General features: G+C 38.5%; 1 protein-coding gene and 1 long non-coding RNA gene across 4 annotated transcripts in view; both read left to right on the forward strand.

The window, feature by feature from the left end:
- rad50 (RAD50 homolog, double strand break repair protein) overlaps positions 1–12,438 on the forward strand; it is a 31,861-nt gene extending 19,423 nt beyond the window's left edge. Inside the window, exons 25-28 of the mRNA XM_044370504.1 lie at positions 9,022–9,107; positions 9,211–9,353; positions 9,622–9,755; positions 11,248–12,438. Coding sequence (XP_044226439.1) covers positions 9,022–9,107; positions 9,211–9,353; positions 9,622–9,755; positions 11,248–11,434 — 550 coding nt within the window. The 3' untranslated portion in view covers positions 11,435–12,438. The remainder of the gene's footprint in view (positions 1–9,021; positions 9,108–9,210; positions 9,354–9,621; positions 9,756–11,247) is intronic.
- Positions 12,439–18,663: 6,225 nt separating this feature from the next.
- The window catches only part of LOC122995908, a 31,119-nt gene continuing 25,626 nt past the window's right edge, over positions 18,664–24,156 (forward strand). For 2 of the 3 annotated variants that reach the window (XR_006406877.1, XR_006406879.1), the window contains exons 1-2: positions 18,670–19,595; positions 20,664–20,704. This is a non-coding gene — a long non-coding RNA (uncharacterized LOC122995908). Of the gene's footprint in view, positions 19,596–20,663; positions 20,705–24,156 lie in introns of all 3 variants that reach the window. The other variant, XR_006406878.1, reaches the window with a different exon arrangement.

Here is a 24,156-nt window from a genome sequence, read left to right on the forward strand (position 1 = left end):
GGCAGGGAGCGGGAGAGTTTCTGTTGAAAACAAGCACCGAGACCCGGGGAGACATGAGAGTAGCTGCTCGCTAACAGCTACGTGTGTTTCCACAGAGCGCAGGAGGGAGGACAGACGTCTCACTCCGCTACTCTGTGCCGCGACTCTGCTGTTTCTGCAAACGGTCACAGAGCAGACATTTTAATTTACAATTGTAGTGTCTGTCATCCAACTAAGTATTGATAATACACTTAGTATTTTACAAATTAGACCCAGCTAGCCTGCTGCTGCCGCCACCTCAAAGCAGTCAACGTAGGGGAAATGCTAATGTGAATAGTGACACGAACTGAAACAGATCTGAATGATTTTATGATAAAACCACAGAGGCTATATGTGTATGCTACAGATAAGCAGAGAAAATATTTTATTATCAGAACCATTACATAAACCAACTGCACATGTTTTATTGTACTACAGTGGTATTTGACTAATGTAGGTCTTATTTGAATAGTGTCCATGAGTTTCACAATAAATTGCGAGACTTCTCCAGTACTTGTCAAAAGTTGTTGGACTGAACATTTATTGGGAGAGAGATCAAAAAAATTGTGATTCACCAGATGAAAGTAGAACTTGTTGTGTTTTTAGAAACTTGGGCGTCATGTTTCAGTTACAATTGAAAAAAATTAACTGTGTACCAAAAACAAAAAGGAAACGAAAATATTTAAATAAATCAAAGATAAGCTAGTGGTCTCGCATACGCATACGAGCAAAATGAGGTCAGTCAGTGGATTGCTGACTAGTAGTTCACTATATTATTATTATTGCAACTTTTTCTTCATCCTTTAAACTCACACGCTGTGGAGTTGCAACATAGTATCACAATACCAGATATGAACACATAAATGGCATCTCCACACACCACACTATGTGCCCCTACCATAGTGGGAATGTGGTGCAGAAGAAGCAAGAACAATACTGTAAATATGCAGAAGGAATAAAGACAAAGAAAAGCATGTTGTATATTAATTTACTTTGAATCAACAGCTCTAAAATTCATTCTTCCCATTGTATTGCAAGTATGCATACAAATGAGAACACTGCAGAATAATTGTATTGTTTGAAAAACAAAATAGAACAATAACACAGATTAGTAATTCACTTTTTTAAACAAAGCCAGTTACCTACATATACTGTGTATACAGTACTGTATGCTGCAATTTTGAATCTTAAGTATTTAAGGATCACTCTCAGATACCAAATATGGAAATGTCATTAACTGCAATTTAGAATGATATTACAACACTTTATCATCTCTGCGAGACACTTACACTCTGCATAGGATTTGTTTATTAACAGGGTTAAGCGCTTACAAGCACTAAGCTTTGGTAAGACTTGGTTTCTCTTTAGCACAGCATTTGCCTAGTAGTTTTGAGACATCAGTCCGTTGCACTCCTTATCCGGTCCTTTGAAGTTAGATCACCAAATCAACCACAAAGCTTTTTTGCTTGTTAATCAGAAAGTCAGCTACCTCATAGTGGGGAAACTGAGTTAAAATGATGATGTAAATGCTCTTGTTCCGGGCAGTTTATTTGGGGCATTTGGAATTAATCAGGTCAAATGATATTAATTTTGAGATATTAGCTTTATCTCATAATAAATAAGATGTTACCTAGTACAGCACAGTGGCTTTTGGCTATTGAGTAATAGCCTCAACAAGAGATACGATTTTAATAATTTCCATAATTATGAGTGTCTTAACTTGCTGTAGCAAGTTTAGAAGTTTAAGCTGATGACTGTTGATATCACTGTCTTTCTGACAATTGTTACCTGCAGATTTACTCATCTGTTACTGACCAGTGTTAATTTGTTGCATTGGCAAAATTTGCTTGTTAATATGCTCACTGTATACTAGTGTCTGTACTATTTATGCTTGCCCAAAATGGTTTTATGGAAGAGGAAATGCCACTCTATATCATTTTTGATGTTTGAAAAAATAAGTGTGTGGTCTGTGCCTTCTTTGCATTTCATAAAAGAGTAACAGAATGGCAAGTCTGTTTCTACATAAACAATCTAGGTAATTACCTCAGGTCAGCTTGGTAATTGAGGCATGTAAATGACAGATAACTAGTGAACATAGTTGTTGGAAAGTCCCAGTTAAACTTCTCTTAAACACATTATATCATTGCTTTAAGATAATTACCTTAAAGTTCTGAATGTCGACATTTCATGTTTTTGGGCTGTGAAGTAGCTCACTCTGTCAGTCTGTAAAGCTAATGTTAGCGCAGTTAGCTGCAACTATGAAACTATTATAAATATATGCAATGCCACTTTTGAGTGTCATGATTACATTAGCATGTTATTGAATGTCCAGTATACCACTAATATAACAGTTTAATAATTGTATGTTAAAATTGTTTTATTTTTAAAATCATGTGTTGACCACAAATACAGGCCTGAAGCTTAATTTATAGAACATAATTGGCCCTGCTACATGTCATGATAAAAAAATGAAAATTTAGCCAATTTGGTGCAGCGGAGTTTGATTGTCTACATTTGACTACATGCTCCTCTGAATCAAAATTGGAATCAGGCTTTATTTACCAAGTACATGTATATGTACAGTATCAGTCAAAAGTTTGGACACACTTTCTCATTCAAGTGAATGAACCTTGTTCATAGTGAATGAATCCAAAGCACCTTCATTCACTGCAAGTACAGCAAAGCAGTGAAAAAAAAAAAAAGGGGTAAAGGCATTACATGTTTCCGCAGAAGTTCAGTTTCCTTTTGTGTAGGTGGACGACACAGGGAGTAAGTCACGTCAGTAGTCATCACTTTCAACTTTCTCCTACCTTCTTTCATCATACCATACTAGAAAGTGTGATGATAAATACATGAAGGGCTTGAAAAAACCTTCCTTTTCGTTATGTTTCATCGTAAATGCAATGTGAGAAAATCTAAATCATATCAAAACTCATATGGCAAACCATTCTTATTGTTCCTGGATGTATGGATAAGGTTGAACGAGACACTAGCTGAGGATAAATAATAATAATAATGATAGTTTTATTTATATAGCACCTTTCAAGAGCAGACGTCACAAAGTGCTTCACAATACAAACAAAAAAAGGAGGGGGTGGGGGAAGAGGAATATGTTTGCTTGTATGTCATTTATCTTAACAACAAAGAGGGCAAGAAAGTTGTTGCATTCATCAACTGAGGAAACTGGAACAGCAGGTGACGTAGGAGAGATAATGTCACTGATGGTGTCAAACAGGATTTTGCGATTACGTCAACTATTTGATGTAAGGTTAGAAAAGTATGTAGCTCTGGCATCCTTAACCATGTCATCAAAATCTGTTAAAAGTTATTTTAAATACTGATAGTGAACTTGTAGATGGGTGGATTTCCATAAACACTCTGTTCTATGACAGGTTCGTTTAAAAGAGAGAATTATGTCGTTCATCCAAGGGAAGGAATTAATCAGAGGACCCAATGTTGTCTTTGTAGGAGCAACTTTATCCAGGACTAAAAGACAGTGCTCATAAAAAGATTGTACTTGAGAATCACCATCACTATTGGACATAATAACAGGAGTGTTCTAAAAGGCAGCAGAAACTTTGCCGCTAGAGATAGTGTAGGATACGAAAGTTAATTTCACGACAAGGTAAAATGTCCAACTTAAATGACAAGTCAAATAAAACACAATTATAATCTGAAATGAAGAGATCCTCTGGAAAAAAAAAACAGGATCAACATTTAAACCAAGAGTGAAAACAAGGTCCAGAGTATGCCCTCTGATGTGTGTAGGGCCTGTTACATGTGAATGAGATTATAAGACTCAGTGATATGAATAAAACTAGAAGCAAATTTATCAGAAGTGTCGTCAATATGAATGCGGTATCTTTGGTACACCACGTCTGGACAATAGAGATACCAACAACAAGCACTGACGTTGGATGCCACGCCTGGGTGTGCATGCCTGACCACCTGGGAGAATGACAGTGGTGAGGTGGAGCCCAACACTGAGACCTCCGTTGCTGGACATCTGCTGCTCCTGGAAGTGCAGATTATTGAGAGGGACCAGGCTGAGGATCCTGGTGCTTGGTCCGCTGAGAACCGGGGATGGTGGAAGATAGCAGCGTCACTCTAGTGGAGGAAACTCCTGCAGAATCAAAATGTTAAACTTGTTGGCTAGTAGGATGTCCAGAGGTGGAGGACGGGGAGACAGGCGCTTTGCAACAAGTTTACCCTTGCAGGCTATAAATCAGTGCTCCGGTTTAGGTGGAGTTGAGCTCACCGGGGCTTTCACTCTACCCCCACTACTGAGAGACTGTGCCTCCACTGGGGCATGACAGAGAGTAGAGGTGGCCATTGTTTTGGGCTTTGCTCCCAGGAGCAACCACAGATCCTCAGGTTGGGCTGAAACAGCCCCGGGCTCTGGAACTATTGTGGTGATGGAGCCGGACCACAGAAGAGTGGGATTGTTGTCTCTGGTCACATTTAGGTTACTGCAGCCAGGGGAGCCCAGGAGTGCGAGGTGTTTTGCCTGGGCTGTGGCGACAGTGGGAAAAGAACAAAACATGTTACTGTGTGTAAAGGTGTTACCGGTGATACATGGTGTTCGCGCACATTACTTGCCCACCGCCCCCACCATGATTTAGCTTTTTTTTGTAGAATTAAAACCCATTTCGTTCATGTTCACGTATCAGCGCCCATGTTCATCAAATAAAAAAACTCTAATTTGTAAAATACTAAGGCTGTATCAATACTTAGTCAGGCGACAGACGCTACAATTATAAACTGAAAGTGTCAGCTCCATCTGCAGCAGCAGCAGAGTTGCAGCACAGAATAATAGAGTGAGACGTCTGTCTTCCCTCCTGCTCTCTGCTGTTAACACACGTAGCTGTTAGTGAGCAGCTGCTCTCATGTCTCCTTGGGTCTCTATGCTTTTTATTGGCAGAAAATCTCCCGCTCTCTGCCTGCTCAACCTGCTTTCAGTGTGTCTTTTTCCAGATGGCAGGCGGTTCTGGTTCTAAGTGGTGGTTGTCCTCTGGCTTGTCCTCACGTCTGTGTGACGATGCAGCCTCACCGTCACACACGCACTCTCTCTCAACCGCACACTCATTACACATTGAGCTATTAAAGGAGCTACGCTACTTGTATAACACATTTTAGTTTAGAAAACATCTTGAAATAATTTTTTTTTTTTAAATCCTTGATGCTTAGGCCTGGCAGGGGTCAACTCAGGCTGCGGAAACCCTGCATAGGCGGCATGGAAGGAATGAGTGAGCCTCTGTAAGGAAGTGTGAGCTCACCGTCTCAGATACCATCTCCCTGTGAGAGCAGCAGCATAATTTACCCATATGTGTGGGTTAGTTAAGGCATCTGTGTATGCAACCTTATCAAGATTGCAAGCAGGCCTTAGCAGTCCTCCAGCAGTCTATATATCCAGGTCACAGTTTCTGTTTGAATACACAGAAAATGGTTTCATGGTGAGATGCTTTGATTTGGGAGTGGAAAATAACAATATGAAACTCACTCTCCCTCACTTTGCAACAAATTGTCGTGTGTGCATAATAGGTCAAAACCTTGAAGGCAAAGCAGTGACTGTCAAGTACTGTAGAATGACTGAGTCAAAACTGATCATCTGAGTGCGTCTGTAATTTAATTGTTTGCTTATCAAAGTGAACCTATAAAACTGTGATCTGCAGACAAACAAAAAGCTTAAATCGCATTTTATAACATGTAGACGTAAACATTGTAGTTGTCCTGTTAACTCCCCAGAAACAGCGAAATTTGCAGCTAAACCTCTTAACTTTTGTACTGAAGTTCTTCTTAACAATGTAGTACAAAGTCGAGAGGTTGTGATATGTAGCACAACAAGCTAGATGGTGACTAAAAATGTGATCACTGTTATTAGGTTTTGGAGCTGTTTCTAAACAAACTAACAGGACTGTAATCTCCGGGCCAAGGAACATATCACCTAGTTCAACTGTGTAGCTCATTGATGAGCTACACAAATCAAGCTGATCAAGCACATGAGATTTGTTAAAAAATAAGAAAAATATAGAAAATCACCAGCCATATCCTTTATAAGTCCACAAAAAAGAATAAATAGTATCTTCCAGCTCTCTGTTCATTTCATTTAAAACCAAAAGACATATTTCACTCTCAGACATTTCAGTTTTGTTTGATATACCTAGTGTACAGTTTTCCACATATTCCACATAATACTGAAACAGAATGCATGTTCAAAGCAAGTTACCAGCAGGTTGAGCAGTCACTGTAAGTGTGTGACATGGATGAATTATAAGAGCTGGATACCGGACTAAAAATGGCACCCATTCAGTCCCATAGGAATTGCTCAGCTCGCTCATACGCCCAAAAAAGTTTCCAGCTTCCGAGTTTGCTTCTGCGTTATGCGGCCCACTGAATATGGGCAGTGTTGTTTCCCCCGCTGGCCCTGCCCACAAGTTCCCGCTTGGCCCATAGACTTTACATTGTGATGACATCACAGATTTTTAAATCGCTTTTCTCGGCTCAAGGAAAGTTTTACAAATATAAAACCTTAAGGGATCAAAAATTCATAATAGAAAGAGTCATAATTGACGTTGTTTGCAGTTCAAGGTGTCCTGTCAATAGTTTTATAGACATCTCTTTTAAGATGGTGGTCTATGGGGAAAATGCTTTTTGGGCCGCAGGGGGATTTTTCGTTGCAATATCGTGAGTGGCCTCTGCGAAAAATTGGTTGCAAGGCTGAGTGGCGGCACCATATCCAGCTCTTCTTAAAACATCCATGGTATGTGAACCAAATACTTTCTCTGGTGTTGATGTGACAAACAAAATTTCTGCACCATTGAAATATTGGTGCAAAAAAAAAACACTTCAATAATTCAATATCAAGTTTTCAAAACATTCAAGTAGTTAAAATAGAAGGATTGAAGTGTCATCTATTTTTTGCAGTAAACAGCAGAAAACCTGAAAACATGGTTGCAGTATCAGATAGCACACTGCATATTAAACTCCCTGACTCAATCCCTGTCCCCATAAACTTAATACTGATGCCTGATGTGGAACTATTTTGTGTCTATGCCCAATGGACACGCTCAAAAGTAAAACATTTAGCTAGGGGTCTCAGGACCATTGTATTAGAATTGCTTGACAGTTGTTCATTTTCTCAATTTTGTTAAGACTGTATATTACACTTACAGTTAAAATATAGATTCTGGTATATTTGCAATCTCATATGTCTTCACCTACTTGTTTTCATCAAATATTTTGGACATAAAATGATTTGATAATCTTTCGTCATCTGGGAAGTTTCACTGACAGCAGCACTCTCTTTTTCAGAAACTCCCCTCCAACAAAGCAGTGGGTGTGTTGTTTCAGACAGACAGATGAGTTTAAAGATGCCCAGCATTTCATAATCATGAGAATTTTACAGATATGGAAAATTATCTCCGTCATAATGATTTTATCTGCTGGCACAACACTGATTCTGAAAAAATCTTTAGGTTAACAGTTGAAACGTGCCACTTGCATGTATTTGATTGGCTGCACCTTACAGGATGACGCTGCATTGCAATGTGTAGCTTGGTCTAGCTTTTTTGCTGGACGACAAATAGTGGCTTTATTTAAATGAATGAGAGAACTGTTTTCTTTAGGCAGGGCTAATGTCGGTCTGAACGCAATTTTAGAGGCTTGCTCAATGGCAACTCAGTGGTGGCAATGAGGGAAGTGAAGTTCTCCCTACCCAGATTCATGCTGCAACCTCCCAATCATAAACATATATATAGCACTTAATCACAGTGAATGTAATTAGGTTTTTTCTAACACTGGTCTAAAGAAAAGTGCAGTGATTGTGTGCATGTTGTCTCCCACTCAGACATAGGACCATGAAGCTCCTTATTACTTTGTAGTAGGCCTTCTAGTAGCCTCCCTCACTAGTTTTATTATAGTAGGGACTCTCAGTTTATGAGGATTCACTACTCTAGGTAGACTACAGTGAGTTGTGCTATTCAGTTTCTCAGAAATGTATATGAACTTCCTTTGATTGGCACTTTGATTTGTTCAAAATATTCTGTTGTGAACAAGATGTAGTTTTTGCCAGGAGATTGGCAAACAAAATCTGTGTATTCAACCTCTGACCAATTCACATCATATTATTGTCTCTTTGAAGTCTAATTCCAATAGGAAGTTTTGATCCTTGACTTCCGTCTGTTTCATAAGCAGTTCTGTAAGAAAGATACAATAGGTCAGATGTATGAATAAGGAGTCCTTTATTTGTGTATTCAAGCCATATATGGGCTGCAAATGAAGAGCCATTGGTTATATGTTATCACTCTGGTGTTTTCAAACCACATTAGAGTTTCTCGTCATTTTGCTAGATGATAGACAAAATGCTTCTCGGTATGCAGGAAAGCAACTTCCAGTTGGCGGGTGTTGTATCTTTTACATCAACATATATCTTTGTCATGTATCAGCAAACTTCTAAAACTTCATGATGCTTATACATTTGTGTCAGTTTGAATTGTGCAGTTTATGCGTGCATACTTGTGAGACACACACTGTGTGCTCTATGTGGATTCACTTTTTAATGATCTGTGGTATAATTATGTAAATGTCTTCCTCTGGGATACCTAGTATTAGGTACATTGGGTTATAATCGCAGTTATATCCTGTTTCACTGCACATTTTCCACTATCCCACCAGGGCACATTAAGTGACACAAAATTTTGTGTGTATGTGGTGTGACATAACATTTTATTTTAGGTGTACATCTCATAATGAAAGGTTTTGTCCACAGGCTATACAATTTGGTTGACTTAGAAAAGTCAATATAAATTTTATATTTGACGTATAATGTGATATTTATAAAGACAAATTTGTCACTATATTCATAATCAAAACGGAAATGACAATCAGATTAAGTTAGACGTCCAACAAAACAATGTCTGGAAGATTCCTGACTTTTGGGAGGGTAAACATAGTATCTATTCCACTGTTGGGTTTATATCTGTGTTTACTTTCTGTTTTCCTTAGAACCATCATGAAATTCCACAGCATGAAGATGGATGAGATCAACAAGATTATCAGAGACCTGTGGCGCAGCACCTACAGGGGTCAAGGTGGGTCTCATTTTCTAGAAAAATCTATAATTTGTATGTCGTACATAGTTTCTAATCCCTCCCTCTCATGATGCTTCCCCACTTCTTCTTACATCCTCTCTAGACATCGAATACGTGGAGATCAGGTCTGACGTAGATGAGAACTCGTCCGCTGGAGTGAGGCGAAGGGTGTACAACTACAGAGTAGTTATGGTGAAAGGAGACACAGCTTTGGATATGAGAGGACGCTGCAGTGCCGGTCAGAAGGTATGAGAAAATAATTACCGGTATTTCTCAAGTATTAGCACATATATCACATAAATAAATTTTCAAGTGAATCATGATGTAAGCAAGTTCAAAAACACGGGGTGCCATACATCAATTTGAAATAGCACATAAATAAATAATGTCTGTAATACTTTTAATACAATAGTTTCTTGAGTTCAGGTCATTTTATTGGAACACTAGATATCTAGAGTTCATATGTTTGTTTGTTTCGTTCATTCCATCTTTCAAAATGTGACTGTGTGTCTAGGTGCTGGCATCCCTGATCATCCGCCTGGCTCTGGCAGAGACCTTCTGTCTGAACTGTGGGATCCTGGCCCTGGATGAGCCTACTACCAACCTGGACCGAGAGAACATTGAGTCATTGGCACATGCCCTTGTAGAGTCAGTACACAAGCACATACAATGTACTCATATACTTGTGGTGTCCCTGACTGACATAATGACCCTGACTTCACCGTCATTATGTTACTCTCAAGATATCAAAGTTAGGTCTAATTAAGGACCTCACAATAACACACACAGTGAACGTGCAACACACTAGCTTTTAATATATAAGCATCTTCACCCGTGTCTTCAGTTGTTTTGACTTTAAGGCTGTTATCAGACTGATAAAAGCTCTGCAACAACAAATTGTAAAGGTCTGTTGCTATAGATACCATTGAAGATGAAATACTCCAGGAAGTCCATGACACTGCAATTATACTCCTTTGAGAATTTTGGAAAGTCTGGAAAAATCTGCCTGTGTCAGTGCTTAAGTAGCATTAGAGTGTTTCAGTTTAACATTCGACTGTGATGAGGCAAAAGTTGAGTTACAAACAATTTTTTTGCCATACAGCTCTGTATTATTGCCTTCTTCAGCTGTAGCCAGTGTCTTGTTGAAATTAATGAGGAGCCTGAGCTTTTTCAGAATGCCATTGTCAGTCTGAACTTTACTGCCTTAAGCCAATTACAAAAGCAGGGGATGTTATGAGGTGCTATCTAACAGAATCATATCAGTTGAAAAGCACAAATCTATAGTAAAACCATAAGAGATAAGAAATAATAATTTGTTCCTTAGTTAGGTTAGTTTAAAGTTACAACAAGGAACTTTTAACTGGTTATGAAACTCATTTTAAAAAAGAGAGCGAGCTGAGAGCACAAGGGAGACAGAGAGAACAGCGGTAGTCAAGGGAGCTAGAGAGTGAATGAAGAGAGCAAGTGGCAGTGCAGCAAGAACAAAGGAGTGACCTGAGACATAAAATGTTATTTTCTGATTGTTTCACAGTGGTTACATTCTAAATCACAAATAAATACACCCACACCTCTGCGCAACCCTATAGGAACGTGCCACATTGCCAGACCTGGTGTGAATGCAGCCTTACATGCAACCGAGGTGTATGAATGTAACTGAAACAAAGTTTACTTATCTTCACTATCGCCATATTACAGTGATTCATCTCACATAGCCATGAATAGATACATTACCTCACTGCTATGCATCCAGCAAACAGCTGCATTTAAAAAAAAGAAAAAAGAAAAATAGTCCTAAAAAAAGTTGCTCACTCTTTCACTCACTTCCAAAACAAAAGCATACGCTAGCTAAGATCTTTATAACACATGGTGGTGTTGCTCATGCAAAATGATGTCTTCATTCTGGGAAAACACAACCACTTTTGTCCACAGGGGCCCTAAAATAAACACAAAGTTCCTTGTAGTAACTCTAACTCACATGCCAAAAATTTTACATATAGACTGGGATGTACTGTATGTTTTACCAGTTGCATTACCCAGTAAAAACTGTCTAATGTGACTTATAGTGTGACTTGTATGAAATTTATATTGTCTTGCGTAACATGTACTTCCTCATCCCTATTTCATCTTGCTTGCTCTGCAGAATTATTAAGAGCCGCTCACGCCAGCGTAATTTCCAGCTGCTGATCATCACCCATGACGAGGACTTTGTGGAACTCCTGGGGCGGTCCAGCTACATCGAACACTTCTACCGCATCCGTAAGAACCAGGACCAGAACTCTGAGATCACAAAGTGCAGCATCACCTCCCTCTCTTCCTACCTCCACTGAGCAAACCACTGACCTTTTAACAAACTGTTTTGGAGCTACAGAGAAAGCATATAGATCAGATTGCTTTCATTGGGTTCATCAAAGTTCATGTTCAGATCATTTTGTTTAGAAACAGGAATCTGCATGCATCTGCACCACTGATAATAAATGATAATACAATATTTCTGGGTTTTTGAAGCATGAAGAAAATCTACTTTCAAGTCAGTCCCATCTATTGATGCAATGGAAAATTACCTACAATTCTAAACTTACCCAAACCTGGATAATATTCCTGAGATTTAATTTATCACCTCAACACAAAGTGCAGCCTCTGTCCTGTCTTTATCTCTGTCCAACTTGAAAGACATTTCTTGAACATCTTTGAAATCATCCTGTGTTGATAATGTTTCTTGTTAAAGTCACTGTTCAGTCACTAAAACCTAATTTGTGCTCTACACTGTATTGCTTCTGCCTACAAGAATTCCATAAATTCAATACTTCCCAAATACATCTTCTGATCTCTCCTATTTAAAGGTTATTTGGGTGTTCACAACTGGGTTTAGTGGTTAGTTTTAGGATGGCCCTGCTGTTTGATTAGACATGAAAACACAAAAATATTCATATACAAACTGACACCAAAGGGTTAGGTTCCTTATCTATAGCACGAACAGCATCCAGACCTCAGTGTGACGCAGAAATGAAACCCTGAGTGAAACAGTTACCTAATTAACTCAAGCATGTGTAGTTCTGTTCATAGATATTCAGTTGTAAAAACCTTGCTTCAGTTGTTAAAGTGTTAAAGAGACCTTCAATGGATTTTTACATCATCATTTTGAGAATTGCACTGGTATCTGCAGTCTTTACAAAGCTTTCATGTGATGGCAGGCAGTGGCAACAGTAAGGTGTGTTATGCTTAAAGATGAAGTAATAATAATGCACTTTGTCGATACAGTTATATTTTCATGTTCAAAATTACGACTTTGTGAGCTCATAACTTTCTGTTATTAAAATACTTGTGAAGTGAATAGGCTATTATTTATGTCTGTCTGACTTTCCTTTCTTTACTATTATGACAAGAAGCAGTATCCGGTTCAGAGAAATATAGCTCAGTTTTGACGAAGTAGCTTGTCAACCACAGTGTAATCAAACATCTTATCTCAAACACACTGCAGACTCACTGCATTTGCTTTTTTGTAATGAGGGGAAAAACGCGGCCAAGGCGTGGGCAAAGCAAGTATAAATGTTGTGCTGTCAACTAAGACATCAGAACAAGCTGCAAGCTGACAATTGAGTGATCAATTCAAGAGCTTCTTGAAATTCTTGATATAGCCTCTTCCAGAGATTAACCACCACCGAGCTAGTATCATGAAGATGATGTTTCTGCTGGTATCTGCTGTGGCTCTGCTGGTCAATCCAGCTGTTGCCAAACCTCATCACAATGAATATAACCTAAATCGTATAATCGACCTGGCTCAAAAATACAATGACACTAAGGTAAGACCTCTTCTATTACTCACAACTGTTTTGTTGCTTGTTCATTTATTTTTGCAACAATGCATTTATCTTGTTCAAGCATTTTTGTCAGAAAGAAAGCTGCCTGAAGTAATTATTTTTTCTGATATTTTATGCAGGGACTCTTTGTGGAGGATGTGTCTCATCTGGCTGAAGGCAATGACAGATGTGAGGTGAGGAGAGTGTTATGTCTTTGACAGTAGCACCAGTATTTATTGACGTATAGTCTTGTATCCAGATAGGCACCAGAAAACACTGTAACTGAAGAGGACATTGTATTGAAAATAGCAATGGCCATTTTGAATAATTTCATATGTAGCTACGTTTATGGCTTGTTTTTAAAGGCTAATACATTCTTGCTTATGTTCCATACAGGAGAGGTTCTTCTGCAAAGTGCATGACATACTGTATAAACACAAAAAGGAGGAAAACGTGAAGGAGATTGTGAGGAACTTGAAGATGTTTATCGATAACCAAAATGTAAGAATCCCCTCTGACATCACATTTTAGGTTTAGATCTTATACTAAAGCAAATGCAGCGGCAATGTTGAGGAACATCATTAAAAGTGCACTTAACCAATCTGATCACTTGTCTTTCAGTTTGAATGCAAAGAGGTAAAGGGGGTGAACTCTACAGGAACCACCATTCAAATTCCTAGTCTTCTGAAACATCTCACCACCTGCATCCAGCACAGAAACCTTGTAGGGGAAAAAACAAGCCGCCCATGAATACCTCCCAGACCTGCAACCCAACTGGCAGACAGTGGATAACTCCACTGAGGTCTTTTTTAATTATTTCTCCAAGAAGTCTTAAAAAAAGAGCTATTTATTGAGGAATATGATATTTGTCAGATATTGAATGATTTTATGTTGAAGTTTATTTATGCTTTAAAAAACAAACATACGGGTAAAATAAGTTGTTACTGAAATTGGGTTTTTTAAAATTGTGTTTTATTTATTTTATTCTTATATATATTCTGTTCTGCGTCAATTGCACGTCTGTCTGTCCTGGGATTTTTTTCTTTTTTAGGAAGCTTGTCTTTATTCAAATCGAGGGTCTAAGGACAGAGGATGTTGTATAGCTGTGTTTCTGATATTGGGCTACACAAAATTGAGTTGACTTGACTAGGAGCATCTATACACAGGACAATTACAAAGATTGATGTCCTTTGAGTTATCTTCAAGCTCATTTATATCTGCTGTCCCTTGGCATGATACATAGCTAGCACAGTTCAAGAAAATACAACAGTTAACTCCAGCAAAATGTAATAGTCATTTAAAAATATTTAATCTTACCTGTCAGGTTAGCTGTTTTTAATCAGCATAGCAGTCACTATAGCGACTTGATGAAGTGTCTGTCTTCAGGTCTGAACTCAGAACAACTTTCCAAGTAGAAAAATGAAACAAGGAAGTTGTGACCCAGATCTAAGTGCTATCATATACATCTATATATTTATTATTTTTCATTGTATTTAACATAAGTTAATAAGGGTATTTTATATATTTGAATGACATATTTATTGTAATCCTATCATACAGCATTGAAATAGTTAGTCATCATTTGAAGGGTAGTTTTTATCATGTTTATTTTTATTTTTTGTGTTTTTGATGATTTGATTCAACAGATTCATTCCATCATGGTTGAACAACATTTAAAGTGAAGATTGTAGTTCTTTCATCTCTTGTGCTGAGAAATTACCTATTTTATATCTCTCTTCACTTCTTACACAATTTACACTTCTCATCTTTAAATGCATTATAATTGTAGCAGTGACCTCATTGTGTGCTAAGTGGCAATTCAGTGTTTTATAACCCAAATTTAACTCGATGTTTATTGAACAGAAGATGGATGTTTGTAATTGGTATGTACTGTGAAAAGCCTTGCAGAATGGAGAAATAAAAACGTGAAAAAAAATGCTAAATGACTCTTAGAATTTGTAGAGCACCCACTCCAGCTGATTGTTTAATTAAAGCCGTAAGCAGCGTTGAACGGGCCTTTGCACATGTCAGGCCACGGCACAGTCGAAGGGGTTCTGTCACGGGCATGTAGATGTCTTCAGACCAGGGCTGTTTTCAGACAGTGCAAGAAGGAAATAAACATCACTTCCTTTGTCCACTATCTTGCCAGCTGCTGGGGCTGCTTTGCTGCAATTTCGCAGCAGGTGCTATTCAGCCAGTTTTATTGCACTTCTATGTGGCGTACGTTTAACTGTACATTGTTACGAGTACTTGCTGGACAACTTTAGTTTTTCACTGTTATCTAACATTGCATGAAGGAGTTAAATATCATTTCCTGAGTCCACTATATGGTGCTAGAAAACCACTGACTCAATATTGAACAAAAATAAGCGTGATTATGATTTTTGCCATAATCGAGCACCCCCTAAAAACAACAGAAATTTTGATTTACACACACACACACACACACACACACACACACACTGAGTTTAAATATGTATGTAATAAATTGTAAATATATATGTAATGAATTGTTTTCTTTAAGAAACTGTTACTTGAACATTTTTCAGTGTGCTCCTAAAGTTATATGTGTGCCCCTAAGTTATTTTCATTTAGGAGCACATGTACTCCTTGAAAAAAAAGTAAGGATTGAACACTGCTGTCAGATGTATAGAAACACTAAGTAACTGGGGTGTGGCACAATCCAAGGGCTTCTTTCACGGGCATGTAGATGTTTTCAGACCTGGGCTGACAGGTCTGACTTTACCCATACTCCACTTTCTTCCCTCCTTCTCTCTCTCAGCTGGAGAGGAGGATTGTAATAGTCTTCTTGTGAAATATCCTCATAAATCCCAGGACTTTGGCCAAATCTTACATTAAAAATCAAAGTTTTGTGTAGGAATTTTCGTCACTAATCCATTGATACAGGTTTCAAAGTGGTCAGACTCATAGTTTAGACATCAGAAGCATTTGTTTGACACAAAGTCCATGCCTAGAGATTGCCTCCCCATTGGTTTACATTGTAAGGTGTGATGTGGCACTACAACTTTCAGGGCTTATCATATCTAAACCGTTAGAGTTATTACAAAGTTTCTAATAACTTTTTTTCAGCACAGTGTGATAAGTCATGTATCAAAGTTTGAAGCCGATACCATTAACGCCCTAGGAGGAGATAGCGTTTATTCAAGGTCCAAAATTGGCACAAAGTCATACTTTCATGGGTGAATCGTGGACTTCCTGTTGGATTTAGGTCAGGGGTGTCAGCGTATGATTTGTAGGTCTTGATGAGACAAATAATTGAGTTTTGGTTCGATCTCTCTACGACATTCCTACGGGCCGTGGCAGCCAATTTAGTGACATAGGTGGCGCTGTAGAGCACATTTTGGCACTCTGGGGGTTAATTTTTACATTTTATCATATTTTTCACCAGACCTGATGTGCGTGCCAATTTTTTTTTTGAGCATGTTTAGGGGGTCAAATTTAGGGATGAAGTGGCGGATTAATAAAGAAAGAATGATAAGAAAGAAACAAACACATGAAATACAATAGGGTCTTCGCCCCTTTGGGGCTCAGGTCCTAATAAGAAAGAAACAAACACAACAGATACAATAGGGTCTGCGCCCCTTTGGGGCTCAGGCCTTAATAAGCCCCAAAGGGGTGAAGACCCTCTTGTATCTGTTCTGTTTCTTTCTTTCTTTCTTTCTTTCTTTCTTTCTTTCTTTCTTTCTTTCTTTCTTTCTTTCTTTCTTCTTTCTTTATTAATCCGCCACTTCAACCCTAAATTTGACCCCCTAAACATGCTCAAAAACTCACCAAATTTAATTTGATAAAATGTAAAAATTATCCCCCAGAGTGCCAAAATGTGCTCTATAGCGCCACCTATGTCACTAAATTGGCTGCCACGGCCCGTAGGAATGTCGTAGAGAGATCGAACCAAAACTCAATTATTTGTCTCATCAAGACCTACAAATCATACGCTGACACCCCTAACCTAAATCCAACAGGAAGTCCACGATTCACCCATGAAAGTATGACTTTGTGCCAATTTTGGACCTTGAATAAACGCTATCTCCTCCTAGGGCGTTAATGGTATCGGCTTCAAACTTTGATACATGACTTATCACACTGTGCTGAACAAAAGTTATTAAAAACTTTGTAATAACTCGAATGGTTTAGATTTTGTAAGCCCCGAAAGTAGGAGTGCCACATCGCACCTTACAATGTAAACCAATGGGGAGGCAATCTCTGGCCATGGACAAACTGGGGCGTCTGACGTCTAAACTATAAGTCACACCACTTTCAAACCTGTATCAATGGATTTGCGACGAAAATTCCTACTTAAGTATGATTTTTAATGTAAGATTTGGCCATAGTCATGGGATTTCTGAGGATATTTCACAAGAAGAGTACTCTGAAATCCTTCTCTCCAGCTGAGAGGGAGAAGGAGGGAAGAAAGTTGGGGGATGGGTGTCACGGTTAAATGCAGATCATTTTTGAAGGATACAGCAGAAAGGTCTATATACATACAGTACATTTATACAAACTTTGTATGAAGTTTGGGGTCAATATAATTTATTTTACAATAATTGTAGGTCTTATATGTATAATCGGTAGTGGGGATGACCTATGAGGGGAAGGGAAAAATGGAGTGAGGGTGACTGTTAAGTGATAAAGTGCGGTAGAAAAATAAAATCATAACTAAATTTTGTAGCTCTGTACTGCAGGTTTTCCTCTATTAAGGCCTGAGCACCTAGCGGTTTGCTCACACTCTCCCTTCAAATATATGAGTATTTTTCTGTGTCCAGCTGCAGTTATTTATTGTTTCTACACATCTGAAAGCAGTGTTCAATGCTTAATTTTTTCTGAAGGAGTACATGTGCTCACAAATGATAAATTTTGGAGCACACATAGAAATTCAGGAGCACAATGAAAAGTGTTCAAGTAACAGTTTATTAAAGAAAACAATTCATTACATATTTAAACTGTTTGTGTGTGTGTGTGTGTGTGTGTGTGTGTGTGTGTGTGTGTGCGTGTGTGTGTGTGTGTGTGTGTGTGTGTATATAAATCAAAATTTATGTTGTCTTCAGGGATGCATGATTGTGGCAAAAATCATAATCACGATTATTTTTCCTCAATATTGAGATCAGGTTTATTTAACATGATTAATTTTTGACTCTCATTTTTGCTGATTGGTTATGGTGATATAGCACATATTTTTCCCACTTGGCTGAAGACACTATTACACCTGCAATCATATATTGCACTAATGAGTTTTTGGGCTCAGCATTATAACTTTAATGAACATGCCAAGTGAGTGGAGCAGCAGTGTTTTCGTCTTTTTGAGTTTATTATACGGACAAGATTAATGTGTAGGATTTAATTTTTGGTCCACAGTACGAAGCGTGGGGTGACTATAATGTACCTAATATGCTGGTTGCCAACCGCTATTATAAACCAAAAAGATGAGAAGAAAAGGTATTTTCAAACAGAGTGATACATCCTGTCAGGCGACGGATTTACTATCTGTGCAGCCAAACACAGCAACTCCTCCATGGACTGTTTCACCATGATGGTCCCGGTGTTTCTTCCGCAGGCTTCATTTCACTTAACTGACCGACAGACCCCCTGGTTCTTCCCACTTTAACCTGAATAACAAACCAGGGCTCGGTGGTCCGGTTGGATCCAAACAGAGAGCCGGGGCTGTTTTTTCAAACAGAGTGGTATATCCTGTCAGCCGACGGATTTCCTATCTGTGCAGCCGAACACAGCAACTCCCCCATTGACTGTTTCACCATGATGGTCCCGGTGTTTCCTCCGCAGGCTTCATTTCACTTAACTGACCGACAGACCTCCTGGTTCTTCCCACTTTAACCTGAATGACAAACCGGGGCTCGGTGGTCCGGTAGGATCCAAACAGAGAGCCGGAGCTAGCTGAGAGCCGAGCGGAGGCTAACTGGTTATGCTTCCTTCCGGTCATGCTGCAGCTAACGCTCTGTTAGCCTTATTAGCGTCGCCACTTTCTGTATCCATCGTTTCAACTTTAAATCCCTCTAGCATTTCATATAGTCTTATGGTTGTAATTTGCAGACGCACAGTGTGCGAGTAAATTATTTTTCCACTTCGCACATATCTATTTTTAGGTACAAATGCCAGTGAAATACTCGCACTGTATAGCCCTGTGACAGTACACATTTCAATCAAACTTTGACCAGGTCATGTGGGTTAAAAGTGCACAATTGTGATGACACAGCTGTGGGCAAGTCAGCCTTATATGACAAACATCATCCGATTCACATGAAATTTTCATGGTGTGCTCTTCAGTTGATATACAGCGACATGATGTTTATTTAATGGGTGTTTTCTAGCACCACATAGTGGACACAGGAAATGATATTTAACTTCTTCATGCAATGTTAGATAACAGACAATTAAAGTTACACGTCCTTGTCCAGCAAGTACTCGTGGCACCGACCATTTAAACATACGACAGACACGAAGTGTAATCAAGCAGATGTCCAGAGCCATGGAGACAAGCTTTGTGATTCGTCAGCTTCCAGAAAGTCACAGAAAACGCCATTTTATGGACGTGATTGGTGCTACTGGTGGCTCCATTACTGGGCGTCGTGATGGCCTGATAACGTGTCATCATGCAAGCTTACAAAAACAGCCTGCTTGAGCTTGGCTCTGCCTACTTGGTCACACCGACATCGAGGTAAGACGTGTTTTCATCTCTGTTACCGTTGAGACTTGATGTTTCACCATGACAGAGGAAGTTGCTATAACTTTATTGTACATGCACCAGTCTGTACTTAACTTTACATGTTTGATAAGAGTCCCGGCCTGAACACGTCTACATGACAATATTTTATCAGTGATGCACCTGGCTGAATAGTGCCCCCTACGAAATTGCAGCAAAGCAGCCCCAGTAGCAGGCAAAATAGTGGACAAAGGAAGTGATGTTTATCTCCTTCTTGCACCGTCTGAAAACAGCCCGAGTCTGAAGACATCTACATGCCCGTGACAGAAGCCCTTCGACTGCACCGCGGCCTGACGCGCGCAAAGGCGCGAGGGTCCGTTCAACGCTGCTTGCAGCTTTAATTTCTTTTTCTATACGACTAGTGTTGAAACACAATGAAATAGTTTATTTATGTGAAATTGTTTGTAGAACCACTTAATGAGAGAAAACTATGTTTGCCCCTTGCCTTGGTTTGCATTACAAAATGAATAGATAGTAGATTTGAAGGTGTTTCCCCCTTCATCCAAGAGGCTTCACTATTGCCGATTAGCGGTCAGTCCAAAGTATTTTAAACCTATGCCTCATGTTTAAAATGACTCCTCTTCATTTTTAGCTAGCTTTGCTACAACAATAAAATAATTTGTCAAATTGGCAATAAATGTCGGCTTGCTGCTGCTTAGTGCTGTATTGGAACATAATCACTGCAGCCATATGTGAATCATGATCCACATCAGAAGCCCTTCGATTGCGCCATGCCTCAAACAGTAAAGGATAGAAAACACATGTAAATTCAAGATTTGTAAGTCAAAGTCTCGTGACTCATTTAAAGTTCAAATGAAGTTTGTACCTAAAACTATGTGGAAACAGTAAATGTCCGAAAAAGTGTGGGTTCGCTCACACTCTCCATTCAAATATATGAGTATTTTTCTGTGCCCAGCTGCAGTTACTTATTGTCTCACCATGACAGAGGAAGTATTCATGATAATGAGAAAGAGGAAGGAAATCAAGTCTTTTAACATCGTGATATCTGACTTCTGCTCACAGATCAAGGACGAGCATCTTAACAGACAACGTCCTTCTCTGTTGTAAGTAGAATATTTAGGGCCTGAGCCCCAAAGGGGCGAAGACCCTATTGTGTTTCGTGTGTTTCTTTCTTTCTTATTCTTTCTTTATTAATACGCCACTTCAAGCCTAAATTTGACCCTCTAAACATGCTCAAAAACTCACCAAATTCAGCACGCACATCAGATCTGGTGAAAAATTTGTTAAAATGTAAAAATTAACCCCAAAAGTGCCAAAATGTGCTCTATAGCGCCACCTATGTCACTAATATGGCCGCCATGGCCTATAGGAATGTCGTAGAGAGATCGAACTCAATTATTCATCTCATCAAGACCTACAAATCATACGTTGACACCCCTGACCTAAATCCAACAGGAAGTCCGCAATAAGCCTATCAAAGTACAACTTTACGCCAATTTTGGACCCTGAACAAACGCTATCTCCTCCCAGGGCGTTAATGGTATCGGCTTCAAGCTTTGATACATGACTTATGAAACTGTGCTGAACAAAAGTTGTTCTTGCTTAATCTCCATCCCACTTAAAGCCAGAAACAGTTTAGTGTATACAAAATACAAATGTGTGTTATGCCAAAAGATAGGAAATTATACAGTAGTTTGTCATTTCAGTTATAACCATATGTTGGTCAAAATTGCCATTCTCTTGGTAAACTCATAATGTTGCGTCATTTATTTACTTGTAAAACACCCATCGCACACCAACTCAAGTGACTGTTAGAATGTTTTAGTTCCTTATATGGCAACCAAACATATAGCTCCAGTTCAGAATGTAATGATATATAGATAGATATAAAACATTTACATCAGAAAAAGGCTGCCAGAAGTACCAAATTAACTCAATGTTCTGTGTTGCAGAATTATTTGTAGATATATTGCTTCTGACTGAAAATGTGAGGTGATGAAATTTTGTAGTTCATGTGCTAAGCTGGTTGACTAAGGTAATGTAAGTGTTGCAGTTGTAAAGTAGCACCAGTATATTGTATTTGGGACACATACTACATAGCCAGGATTTTAGAAATACTGAGGTCTTGAGCCCAGATTTCACAAGCAGAACCCCACCCACATGAGACTAGAGAAAGAGAGAGTATTAAAAAATAAATCAAAAAAATTATTTTCAGTTATATTTTCTGTAAATTGTATTGCCCTTATGTGGTGGCCTCCTCTACACAAAATACAAAATCCTTAATATTTTAATTTATTTACTTTTGGCCTAAAAAGTATCAAATTTTAAGGTCTAAAATAATTCCCAGAAATATTACTGAGGACATGACCTCAGTGGTAGCTACGATCCTGTTTGTTTGGGTCTATAAATGATCTGATAGTAACTGAAGGGTGATACGTTATAATAACGTCAATTGCAAAGTCCACAGAAGCTATAAAAATTATGCTCTCTGTAGATAATTACTTTTTTGATGTATTTGTTTTATGTAATCAATTATTTATTGTTTTATAATTTGAAATTAAATGGGACATGGGTCAATTAAATACTTCTCAGTATTACATAACAATGATCTATCCTCCTTTATTCATAGAGATTTTAGCAGCATGTATTTTTGCTGCACAGCCTTTGCCTGGTTTATGTTTAAAAGCTAATACATTATTGCTTATGCTCCATACAGACATAAGTCCTTCTGCAAAGTACATGAGATCCTTAAACAGAAACACTTTGGTCAATCGAAGGACAAGGAGGAGCTTGTGAGAACTCTGCAGATGTATAATAAAGGCAGTAATGTAATAATTGGAGGCACTGTGTGTGCAGAAATCTCTGTTGATTAGTACATGAACAGTTGTTCAGCTGAGCAGCACTGAGATGATGCTCATATAGTGTGCTGACACTGATAGATGCGTCCTGATTGGCCAGCTACGTACATGCAAATTTCAGTGGGCGATTGTGTGCGTATGATTGGAAGACAGTTTTACCCATAGAGTCCAGTAGAGGACGGAGCTTGTGTGAGATAGAACTGGAAGTTGATGTGGTCCAGACCTGAACGTGATCAAATAACCTGCTTATTTATTAATGTTCATTGTATTCAACAATGAAAGTTTTATATACTCGAACAGCATATTTATTGTTATTGTATCATTCAGCTATCAAATGCAATTCTTCTGTGTACACAAAAATAAATCTCATTGTTCATGAGCATGTATGCAAATACTTTTTGCTGTATGGCATTTTAGATAACTAAAAATTAAATATTCATGCTCATCATAGTAACTCACTCACTTAAAGTAACTGACTTCTTAAGAAAGTCTTACAGTGTTCTCAGTCATCTGAAGATCTTGAATGCAACTAAAATTTAAATGTATTCTTAACTGCAAAATAAATGAAACTGTTTCAAATTTAATTGAATTCAAACAGGTGAAAATATTTGTAGAGAGTAATTGTAGAATACAAAAATAAATATATGAAAATATATCAAATGAGCCTTAGAATTTTGAACTTGCTGCTTTAAACAAGGTGATCGGTCGATTATTTACTTCATGGCCGTGGGGAACCACACAGTTAAGTATTTTGTTATTTATGTGTGTGCACAAGCACTGATGGCCTTTGAAAAAGCAATGCGGAAACGTTTAAAAGTTCAAATGATTGTTCAAATATTAATGATTCTGTAAATCATTCAGTTCACAAAGAACTTCTGAAGAACCCTGTTTTCGTGGAGTGCACTCAACCAATCGGGGCACCTCAGAAATACATTTCTGTAGATGCTCTCTGCCTGGCTGTGGTGAGCTGGTTCCCCGACTGACTGAGGAGCTCTCTGAGAGAAACATGTTTCACCACTCTTTTCCCCCTTGCCTTGGACAATGTAGCCGTCACTCTGTGACTTGATGCAATGTGAGAGCTATGGGGAGGATTGCTGTTGGTGGTGGTTGGGTCTCTGTGTGTCGTTCAGCTGTGTGTATGTGCGTTACTGAACCGTGGCTCCCTCATTACTAAATAAAGAGAATCACTCTCCTTTTCAACACTGCTTTTTATAGAACAGTTGGAATATTCCCAATACTTTGTATAACCTTCCCTCCCATGCTTTTCTTGAAGGACTTTCAAGGACAATAGACTCTCAGATCAATGTATTATTGTGCAATGAGAAGATAAACTTCTGCATGCTCAGTGGGTCACTGCAACGCATAGTGATTTTTTTTTATAGACTGTTGGACAATGTACAAGTAACACAAACACAATGTAAAAATACTCTCACAAGTAAAACTCCTGCATTCCAAATCTTATTCGAGTACAAGCAAAATTAACTTTTAGGTATGAAAAGTTACTGACACATAGGTGTGTAAGCAGCCCTTCTATGTAGCTAGTAAAGGGAAATCTCATTTAAACTGCTATACATATACTGTTGATGACTTCATAAATGAAAATGATCATACATTTTGGTTAAAAAGCACAAGTACGTCAAAATTGTTGAAAGATCACCTCCAGACATGTTTTATAATATATAAAAATACTCTGCGTG

This window comes from Thunnus albacares, chromosome 13 (assembly GCF_914725855.1).
Source record: "Thunnus albacares chromosome 13, fThuAlb1.1, whole genome shotgun sequence".
NCBI classification, from domain to species: Eukaryota; Metazoa; Chordata; class Actinopteri; order Scombriformes; family Scombridae; genus Thunnus; species Thunnus albacares.